General features: G+C 42.2%; 1 protein-coding gene across 2 annotated transcripts in view; it reads right to left on the reverse strand.

Annotated features, from left to right (window-relative positions):
• Window positions 1-8,172, reverse strand: part of LOC113021925 (zinc finger E-box-binding homeobox 1) — a 28,525-nt gene extending 20,353 nt beyond the window's left edge. For both annotated transcript variants that reach the window (XM_026166787.1, XM_026166786.1), the window contains exon 1: window positions 7,914-8,172. In XM_026166787.1, the coding sequence (XP_026022572.1) occupies window positions 7,914-7,971 (58 nt within the window). In that variant the 5' untranslated portion in view covers window positions 7,972-8,172. The remainder of the gene's footprint in view (window positions 1-7,913) is intronic.
• Between the last annotated feature and the right edge of the window lie 3,496 nt (window positions 8,173-11,668).

Consider the following 11,668-nt stretch of genomic DNA (forward strand, 5'->3'; position numbering starts at 1 on the left):
TGTATTTTTAGACACTTTGTTTTTAGTAACAAAAGCACGTAATTTGTTCTGATTTATTTAGCTGAATTGGCAAAAGAGGGCCAAAAGTAACACATTCTGAAAGAATAATATTTTTTCCACTAATGAGGTGATTCCCAGAGAGCCATTAGCTGAAAACTTTGCATATCTTGGCGTGGTGTGCAGTGTGTCCTAAAACACATTTTTCAGAAACTGGACAAGAAGAAAAGAAGAAGTGACAGTCCGGAAAAGAACAAAACAAGCAAAAAAAACCAAAACGTATGCATTAACTGTTCACTGAAGCCTCGTCAGAAGTGGACTAAGAGCATTCTTAAGAAAGGGAAACAGGGAGACAAGGCTGAGGTAGGCAAGAACTGGACTGATAGTCTGTGACAATAGGACAGAAGTACAACAGCGATTGTCTACGGTGGAGGCTCTGTCATGGTTCAGGTCTGGATTTCAGTCAGTGGTCAGAATCAGAATCAGAATACTTTATTAATCCTGAAGGAAATTAGGGTTACAGCAGGCAGCACGCTAATGGCGCATGCACACTTACAAAGGAACCTTCTGACCAACTTTACACAAACATCACATTGGGGAGACATGTCAGAAAGGTAGGCTGATAGGAAAAAAACAACGAAAATACATAACATGAGGTAAGAGGAGGAGAAAAAAACTCCACTCAGACTGAGCTCCTAGTGGGAGAACAGTTTGATAACAGAAAAAACACCTCAGCACAAAAAGCACATGACTATCAATACATGGTGTAGGGGATAGAGGTTATATTATAAATGATAAATGCAGAAATATTTAGTCAGATTTTGCTCCACCGTGCAATACCATGTGGAAAGCACTTGGCTGGCAAAAACATTTTTCAGCATTACAACAAACCCAAACACACTGACAATGCAGTAAAAGCATACCTGGATCGAAAACACACAATGCAACACTATCAGTTATGGACTGGCCTCCTCTGAGCCCGGAAACAGTTTGGTCCTGACAGAGATCAGAACAAAAAGGAAGAAACCTCCAAAGAAGAGCTTTGCATGTACTCCAAGATGCCCGGAGACCTTTTCCTGAAGACTACTTAAGCTTGTTAGGATTTTACAAACTATATATATATATATATATATATATATATATATATATATGCAGCTGCAGTAATGCGGACGTTGCACCGGTCCGTCGTGGTGAAGAGGGAGCTGAGTGTAAAAGCGAAGCTCTCAATTTACCGGTCGAGCTACGTCCCTACCCTCACCTATGGCCACGAGCTGTGGGTAGTGACCGAAAGAACGAGATCGCGGATACAAGCGGCAGAAATGAGCTTCCTCCGAAGGGTGGCTGGCCTCTCCCTTAGAGATAGGGTGAGAAGTTCGGCCATCCGGGAGGGGCTCAGAGTAGAGCAGCTGCTGCTCCACATCGAAAGGAGCCAGCTGAGGGGGTTCGGGCATCTGACAAGGATGCCCCCTGGGCGCCTCCTGGGTGAGGTGTTCCAGGCATGTCCCACCGGGAGGAGGCCCCGGGGCAGACCCAGGACACGCTGGAGAGATTATATCTCTCGGCTGGCCTGGGAACGCCTTGGTATTCCCCCGGACAAGCTGGAGGAGGTGGCTGGGGAGAGGGAGGTCTGGGCCTCTTTGCTTAGGCTGCTGCCCCCGCGACCCGACCCTGGATAAAGCGGATGACGATGGATGGATGGATGGATATATATAGTATTTTGTTTATGTTTGCTTGCTAATGTTTCAATAAATTGCTGCACTTATTTTGCATTTTTCTAGCAAAAGATAAATAAATGTGTGGTGGTGCAAGACTAGTGCACAGTACTGTAGCATTTACACCACATAATAATGCAGCATTTTAAAGCTACATACACAGTTAAAAAAAAAAATAATTAAGCTGGATTTATGGTTTTTATTCATAGAGAAGAATTTTGGGAATTTAACCAATGCAGAGTTTATACAGATGGAGTAACAACAGATCGATAAAGAAGTGAAATTTTTTTAAAAGGAGAAAATAAAATGCTAAAAAAAAAGCTCAGATGAGAGGCAAAGACAAGCTGCAGAGGAAAGTTTTCCTTGTTATTGATTTTGTTGTTTTGCACTTGGTTTTCCGTTGGCAGGAGCCAGGCTAAAAGATCAACAATGGCATGAACAGGCTCATCATATTTTTGACACTGCCCCCAGGTCATGGTAAACACAACTACAAAGTTCTGAGTAACACATAAGGAATACCAAAACAGCACTATGGTAAACCACAGCTCCTTTAATTCCTTTTACCAATCTTTATGTACTTTAGACTCTCTACTTGCAGTTCACATGCACCACGTGTTTAACCCTTGTATGGTGTTCGGGTCTGTGAGACCCGTGTTCAGTTTTTTTCAAAAGAAAAATTAAACAATTAATTATTTTTTCACGTGTAAATGTGTTGTGTCTTTCCACTCACTCCACTTGATTATAACTGATTTATTTATAACATTTTATATAAAAGAAAAACGAGAAGCACATTAATTCATAAATGTGATCTAACAAAGGTAAAGGGAAAAAATTAACCATGTTTGCTGTTCATATGTCTTGTAATTGGGATGAAGTAAACATCTGTTGAGTAATTTAACATAAAATTGTTTGATAGTGTTAATTTGGAAAGCCAAAACTCTAGCGGGTCCACCAGACCCATGAACACTGGCTGAGTAACAAAAATACGAACACCACACAAGGGTTAACCTATCTATTGCAATACTGTGGTAATGAAACAACATTTTTAGTCACCAGAAATGAGTTAAGCACTGACTAATATTCATCTTAAAGACATTAAAAACCTACCCCCCCCCCCCTCCTCCCCTGCAAAAAAAAGTAAACTCTGTCAAGAACAGATGAAAAGCGATTAAAAAGAAGAAAAAAGTGTTAAACTGATGAATCCACAGACAGTGTTTTTTGGCAGGTGTTATGTGGCCTCGCCTTAGCGGTGATCAAGGCAGAGCCCACAAATACTGTCCATCTCTCGACCTCATATCAAACTATTCCTCATTCAATCTCCTGCCCTGCTTCCTTTATATACTGGCACGCTCTCAGCCAGCTGAGGGGGCCTTCCTGCCTGCCAGGCTGCTCTCATTTCTCTCCCTGTCTCTTTTTCTGACTCTCCTCTCTCTTTCTCTGCCACCCATCTGGCCCTTGTAATACATGACAGCTGAAGCAGGGTTTCCAAATTTAATTTGAGGTGTGATAAAAACAGCACATATCTATAAAGTGTATGCAGAGAGCCTGCCTATCTGGATAGTTTTAACCTCTTTTTTCTGTCAAACATGTGCAGCATATCAAACACACAAACGCAGGCTGCCTGCAGTAAAAGAAGATCCACAAATAGACTTGATGTTGAGGAGCAGTGCCAAAGCAATGTCAAAGAACATAATAATAAGACTGCAAATGTACTGAAGGTAATCGATTTGCAGCATCAGGGTATACAGTGTGTTAAACTTTCTCGAATCTCCAATGTGAAAATACAGTTGTTGTTAAATATGTGATAAGTACATGCCCAGTCACCTATATATATATACACACACAAACACACACAAACACACACACATGCATACACACCTCATATGCTTTGTGGCCAGCAGTGTTATCTTACAGTTGAAACGTGTGATCCACAGACATACACTCACTTCTCGAGTTTCCGTCTACCGAGGCCTCTTCATAACTACAACGGAGTTGCAATTTTTCTACAAAAGAATCAGAGTGGTGCAGTTTGAATGAAACCCTCATTACTGCAAGCATCTCCCAGCGATTCCAAATTAATTGCATACTTTTTGTTGCCATACCCTGAAAGGGACGCTTTTGTAACAGCTGAAAAAAATTGGAAGAAACCACGGCACTGCATTAATTAATCATTGCAGTGGCAATATTTTCCAAGTAATCGCTGCTGGAGAGGATCCCTGCTATGGCAGTCGTGCGGCATGAACGTACAGTAAGACATGAGACTGTTTTGGCGGCTTGGCTTTGTAGGAAACATCAGAATGAGCAATAATTGAATGAGCATGTTTAAAAATTCCAGAGGGACTCAATCAAGGGATTCCCCATTTCTGCCGTGTAGATCGGGTATCAAACACGCAGAGCAAGAACGGGAGAAATCTGTGACACTTGGAGCTGTGGGAACGTTTGAGAAACAAACAAGGAAACGCTTAGATTGTCCTTGATCCATCGCCCATCGTGACTCCTCTGTTTCTACCCTACACACCCCTCAAACCCTACATCTCATCTTTTATAACCGAAGAGCTGTTTTCACCGTCTCTGTCAACCCCATCATTTCCCCACCTCTGTCATCTTCCTCTCTTCTCGTCTTCTTCTGTCCCTCCCACCCGCTGGTTCTGACGCCTGAGCTGAGCCCCTTGAAGAGTCCTGGTAATAAACTGTGGTGCCTGAGCTCTTCATTGCTGTCTCGCTCTCCCCACCCCTCATCCCAGAGCGCCGATACATCTGCCATTAAAGTAGGCTCGGTCCAAAAGGCCCAGCCCCTCCGCTCTGTACAGTACAAGCACGTCAGCCTTTAACGTTCCAACGCTTCCCCCCCCCCCCCCAGTCTCTCCTTTTTCTTTCTTTTTTTTTTTGTTGCTCAAATCCTTTGTGTACAGTGTGCTATGCTCACTGTGGCAGCGGTGTGCCAGAAAAACCCACACAAACACACGTATGCGCACACATACACAGTCAAAGACACACAGCTGGGCCCCAGCTGCATACAAAGACTGGGGTTTGGAAATCAATGAAGGAGAAAGAAGAAAGGGGGGAAAGGAGTTTAAATATATTGGCACTTGAAAAAAAGGAGAAAATGAGAAAGGGAGAGAGAGAGAAAGCTTTCTCTTAAACAGGCACATCCACTCAACGACAGAGTGAGGTTTTTAATGAACCAACAAAACATAAAGTGCAAAGCAGCAGAACTAGATATGTTTGTGAGGGTGTGCACGGTCCTGAAAGCAAAGATTCAGTCTGATCACATGTGACAATGTTGTTCTGGCAAGAAATGGCTCAGGGGAAAGCCCAGATACAGTTAGAATAAATTATGCCAAACAAATGCAATAAGAGAAAATAAGATATGAGGAGTTGTTTCATTACGTCTGTTTTACAGAAACTGAAATAACTTCTCACAAATCTGTCTCGATCCCTTTCACTACTCTTCTTCTTCGACAATTTCAGCATCTGTGTCACTGGCTGTGTACAGAGGCCTGATGTTGAGCTGATGGCTGTGTTCTCGGCTAATTAATTCTCACACTCTAACTGGTAGATCAGTAAATACAGGTTTAACTGTATAGGTTTCCAGTCTTGATCGCGGGACTGTTTCCAATCTGCCAGGAATGAAAAGTTGTAATTTCCTCACATTGCTCGATATTGCTGAACATTGACGGTTTTATTGGGGTAGACAGAGACATAATCAATGGGCGCCTTGGAGAGGGAAGAAAAGTTAGTGCTTTTTCTCTTTCTTCTGGTTTGGAAGAGATCCCCAGATCTCTGTCTTATGAGTCGGGTCTGCCAAATTCATTTGGTTTTATCAAGGACCTTTAACTCCCTCCTCGCACAGCCGCCTCCAGCCCAGCACATTCCAAATCCTGCTTTAATACACACATCTGCACTCTAACATGAGGATGCACATGCAGCAAGCATGTTGCACGCAAAAAAACCCTCTTTGCATGCACTGATGTGTTTGTGGCTTATACTTTGTGTAAGTACTCTGGTTGGTGCACTAAGCACTGATAATAATTACAAAAGAGAGCCTAAAAATAGATGTTTCACGGAAAACATCCATCAACATGAGTTAATGTGACTAAGCTTAATATCAATTCATAATCAGTTTCCTTTCAGTTCCTGTTCGTTTTTAACATGCCTTCATTTCTTCAGATCCTATTACTTAATAAATTTTACTGGAAACTGACAGCAGGTGATGCTTATCTCTTCTCTACGATCACTGCAAGAATTTAAAAAAAAAAAGAAAAAACTGGACAGTTTTTTTCTGGTGGCCTGATAAGTGACAGGTCCTTGTCAGTAAGTGTGCTTTTTAGCTGATAGCTTTCACGGTAGCGTGATGCTGTTGATCTGTGAAACAGAGTGAAGTCGGTCGACAAACTGCATCGTGACAGTCAAAGGTGAGAGTGTGTGTGTGTGTGCACATGCACACACGAGTACCCGTTAAAGCTGAGCGGTCAGAGAGGATCTCACCCTGGTGACGCTTTGCTAGAATTCACACCTTTATGAATAAAATGAGGAAGCACTTAAACCAAACTAATAAACGAGCAAACCAACTCCTTACACCAGCTAGCTTTGTCGCGCTTGCATGCCAGATCTGAGGCAAACAACAGCAGTGTATGGTTTGCGATGGCTCTTAAAAGAAACTCCATCCATGTGTTTGTGTGCGCCCTTGCCCTGGCCACTTTTTAATGACAAAATATGCTCTGAGATGACAAAAAAAGAGCCCAAACTAACCCAACTTAATTCTTTCTGTCCTGGGGATTCATTTACATTTAGAGTAATGGCTTTTTCTGCAGTGAAGTGCCAGCAGCATATACTCCATTATTATTAGCATAATTCAGAGGTTTTAGTCTAAGGTTTCCATTTGATATATTTAGAAAGGGGTTTCAAGTTAAATTTAGGGTTCGAGAAACATTCAGTGTTCAATGTTGTGGATAATTTTAGAGTCCGGGGTTAGGGAAGTAGGATTTGATTCCAACATATATTTTCAGTCCTTATTAGAAGGCTGGAAGAACAACTGTTATTTTAAATGTGTGCCTATCAGAACTCACAAACAGAAGCAAGGATACACACACCTGAAGAGCGACAAACAAACATGTGCTGCTTGCTGCATGCAGAGCAGCGTCTTAACAAACTTTCTAAATACAGCATGCAGTCTTGAAGTTCCTCTTAGAACAGTTTTGGGAAGTGCATGCAGAGAGACTGACAAGATCTGAAGCCTCAAGGTCAACTGACACTTTCAGCTAATTCTTGATAATCAAGATGGATAATCACAAAAGAATTAGAGAAAGATAAAAAATGTTAACTGTGCACCATAGCAGAGCTGAAGAGTTGTGCACAAGGAATTTCTGCTTTGAATCACATTTAGAAATTTTGTTTTTTAATGTACATATTTTTTAATGTGTACTTTTATTTTCTTCTTTTTTTAAATAAAACCCTTTTTAGTTGCAGGACACTAATTCAAAGCTTTTCCTTTTTCTCCAGATGCTGCACAGTCTATTTTTGACAACCAGCAGACAAAAGAATATCGAACTGCATAAAAGTTGCTGCAAACTAAAAAAAATCCAACAGTAAAAAATAAGGGAACTGAAACCTAGAAAGCTGCAGTGTCAGAGCAGGTTAACGTTCCGCGTGAAAAGCAACTAAACTGCGTGTCAGAGGTTGCGTACGAGCCAAGCGCACTGCACTACATAACAGGGGGACTGTAAGATGTAGTTTGACAACAAGGATTTCCTAGTAAGGAAAATAAATTAAATAGTCTATCCGACTTCATTACAGTTTATTGGGCTGTATATAGTTCTTTGTGCTTTTTCTTTTTATTTAGAAATGATTTTTTCTTTTTAAATCAGTAAAGAAAAGTCCAAAAGTTTTCCTTAAAAGCGAGCAGCCACAAGTTTTGAATTCCCAGGTAGAATAATCCCTGTGGTCCAGACAGAAACTGACGGTTCATCCCTGTGTATTAATCTGCAAGGCTTTCACAAGACATGTAAGGGAAAAAAAGCGTATGAAGCATGAAATTATAGTATACAGAACAGCACTAAACGGGGGCTAAAAGAAAGTGTAGTTTTCATCTGGAAATCACACAAGAAACGAGCGCAGTTCTCAGTGAGGGCTCCTGCCCGCTGCAGCAACACGCCAACATCATTACCAACTTTTTCAAAAAGTTTTCGTCTTCACGCCTCTTACCTCGGTTTCTCCTGGGGTTGGCTTGTTTCCTACGCTTTCCCCGACTTTCTTCTGTCATCTTTGGGCTTTGTTTATTTTCAGGAAAAAATAAAAAGTTGTCTGGGGAGCGGTGCGACTGCGTGTCCTGAGTGGCTGCCTTGAGAATGAATGGTGTAGAAGCATCGCCTTCGGTCACAGCGGGAGCCTCAGACCTTGATGGGACTCCCACGCGAGCGAAGGCGACGAGCCGTAAGGAGTGATGTCAGCGGCAGAGGCTGGCCCTGAGGTCAGTCTTGGCATCGTAAACATACACCTTCCCCAGTCCGAGTGCTCATACAGCCTGACAGTTACAAAAAACAAAAGACCCGACTCTGTTACACTTTGACAGCATATCTCGAATTTGCTCCCTTGCACCTCCTCTCTACCCCGAAAGCGACAAGGTCCTCGTTGCCTCCATCTATTGGGGAAAAATTAAAGCCATACTGGCCATACTGAAAATGTTCCTCCATGCATTATCTAAAGACAGCTGCTGAGATGAATGAAAATGTTATAAATTATTAATGCAGTTAAAGGTGAATTAGGCTGGGTTGTTTATGGGGCCAGTTATTATTAAGATTTTTTTTTAAAACAATGGTGAGATTTGGTGATGGGATTAAGAGTGTTCTCTTCGTTGCAGGTGTAATTTTTTATAATTTAGCTGATCAGGAAAGGCTCTCCCTGTCTCTGCAGCGTGAGCTCCTTTCTCATGGAGCCACCACAGTAGGCGCAACGTCTCTACTTGAATCTGTAGGCTCTCTGCCTGGGACTAAATTATAGGCTCAGTCTGCAACATTTTTACACTAAATGCAGGTTAATGACAACAGGTATATATAACCCCTCTCCACCGCCCATCCCCCCCCCCCTTCCCCCTCCCCTCCGTGTTTTACGGCTTGGCTATTATTCAAGCCGCAGTCGCACCTGCGCCCGAGTATCCCGGAGTGGACCCCGTCCTGCGCCCTATTCAGCTTGGGATGGCTGTAGGAAGTGATGCATTGACAGTCTTTTGTGTTGCAACCTGCACCGTAATCTGTTTTGCAACTGAAAAAACATCCGAAATAAAACTCTAACGTAGCGTTCAGGACCCCTACCTTGGCTCTCTCTTCTTTTTTTTTTGCCCCCTCCACCTTTGAGTGGCTTTGCCGCATAATAAGAGCGACCAGGTAGCTTTTCACGGCGCATAATGTGTCCCGCTGCAGGGAGTCCACGTGGGGCAAACAAACAGGGACCTGACAGAGTGACCCAGATTAAGTTAGGCTAAAGATGGAGAAGTAAAGGGAGATTATACACACTGACTTTTTTTTAACGAGAAGGCAACCCAACAGCAAACGGAGTAGCCAACCAGAATGAGCAGACTTTAAGAATCAGAATAAGCCTTAAGGGATATATTTGAAATATATAGGCATTTTTATAGTACTCAAATTACTTCCATCTTGTTACTTTTTCCAACACTACATGAGCTCAACTTTACATTTAAAACAAGACCTATACCCCGTCCCAAAATACATTCCCCTTTCATTCCTTTGCCATCATGACATGAGGAGGTTTTTTTTTTCTTTAATGGATTCTGGAAGAGAAGGCATCCTGAAGGTGGGGAGGGAGCACAGGGCAGAAGAAAGAGAAGGACACAAGGGTCATCATGGCTCTTTGTGGTAGGATGGATGGAGGAGAGGGTGGAGAGGAGGTGGATGAGGAGGGGCAATAAACTTTGGCACAGATGAGGGTCACAGGGGTGCAGAGGTGCCTCAGAGGTCCTGGGAGCTGCTTTCTTTCTTTTTTTGTAAATTTTAAATACCTCCACATCCACGTCGATGCGATGGATAGGTGGATTTTTCCAAGCAAAACGTGAAGTGATTTCACTCAGGTTATAAATTTTGGTTGAAGGTCACGTGCTGCCTGAGCTAAAGCATCTATTCAACAAACAAAAAAAGATGCGCTATATTACACTTATTTTCATAAACTGACTACACCCAGGTGGAGCAACACTGTGGTGGTATAGTTTGAGTTTTGTCCTGTCATGCTTAAACAACACCGCTCTCTCTCTCTCTCTCTCTCTCTCTCTCTCTCACACTCACACACACACACACACACACACACACACACACACACACACACACACACACACACACACACACACACACACGAAGGAAGCAGTCCTACTGGGGTTTTGTCCCAATCTGTGGTCTGTGGGTTCAAAGCTTCTTGCATGGGGAGGAGAGCCCTTACACAGCATATTAAGCAGGAGTTAATTATATGCCAGTCTAAGTGACAAAGGGAAAGAAAAGCCTTCTTCTGAATGGCAAGACAAGAAAAGAGAAAAGTCATTATGCTGCCCACTTCTTTGCATTTGAAAAACTCTGTTCTTATTTTGGTATTTCCATTCGCCACAGAAAAATGGTGACCACATTACAGACGAGCAACAACACTATCTTGATATTACTGCCATCTGACTTATTACATTAGATTTTTTTCTTTTTTGACACGCACTCGCTCTGGTTTGGTGAAAGGAGACGTGTTTTGCCTCGCAAAGCCTTTGGTCTGAAAGAAGAAAGAGGATAATGCCCATTTTGAGCATATCAGAGCAGGTCAGTGCGCTTTAGATTTGGTCATTTTGTCAAGCAAGATTACAGTGTAACCACTAAAGCTTTGCAGTAAATCCTTTAAAATGAGCACCATTCAAGTCTTTTAGAAGGCATTATCTTTAAAAGGGTGAAATTTTACTACTTTTTATAGAGCCCATCTCTGTCAGTTGCATCTATAGGTGGCCTCTTAAGTGTACATGGGCGAGGTAAAATAAGTTTGTTTTGCACTAACATGTGCATGTGTATGTGCATTTATTTATAAGTGTAATTCTTCTTTTTGTCCTCTCTCAGCATAGATGCTTCTGCAAACACCTTATGTGACCCCTCTGTGGAAACAGAGCTATTGTTTCAAATCACAAATCTGGATATGCCAGAGTGCAAATCAGTAGTCCCTCAGTAAAACTTCCCCTTGCCTTGGAGCAAATGAGTCAGCTTCAGTATCACTGCCAGGCTGTAGTGGCTGCCCGTGAGTCTGCTGTGCCATGCCACAACACCGCAACGCCAATATAGTCTAAGCACACTGGGGCCCCGGATCAAAATTAGCCACTGGAGAAAGTAAAGGTAGTGACAACATCTTAGAAAGCCAGCTCTGTAATGTAAATCAGCTTTTCGGGCTTATCAAGAAAAAGAAGAAGAATCGATTAAATGACAAATTATTTTGGTCAAAGGAGGAGAAATCTGTGTAACCAGTAGTTATTAGGAGGTGACACTGGTATTCTAATATTTCAGTTTTAAAAGTTTGCCTGTAGTGACTTTATTACAAGTTGCAGTCAGTTATAAATCAGTTAGCTGGTTTGGCTCGTTCGCGCGGTGCTTTTATTTAATGACGTTATGGTTACTACAGCTCACGCGCCTGTAAGGAAAACCGAATGCCTTCGTTTTGACCTTTTGACTGGGACTATGGTTGGGCGCATTTTAACGATTTCACGACAAAACATGAACAATAACGTAAACTGCGACTTATGGTCAACTTACCAAAATTCATAATGTTTCTTTTAATCAGTCGCTCAGTGTTTAGAGGTGAAGTTTGAACAGGTGTACATGGTTCTCCTCGTCCCGGCGGAAGGATACCTCGTGGAGTCCCAGGATACAGCAATAATCGCAAGTTTATTACAGGGAGGAAATATACTTTTCTTTTCCGTTTTCTCTAATTTTACT

The sequence above is a fragment of the Astatotilapia calliptera genome, chromosome 5 (genome assembly GCF_900246225.1).
Source record: "Astatotilapia calliptera chromosome 5, fAstCal1.2, whole genome shotgun sequence".
Classification (NCBI taxonomy): Eukaryota; Metazoa; Chordata; class Actinopteri; order Cichliformes; family Cichlidae; genus Astatotilapia; species Astatotilapia calliptera.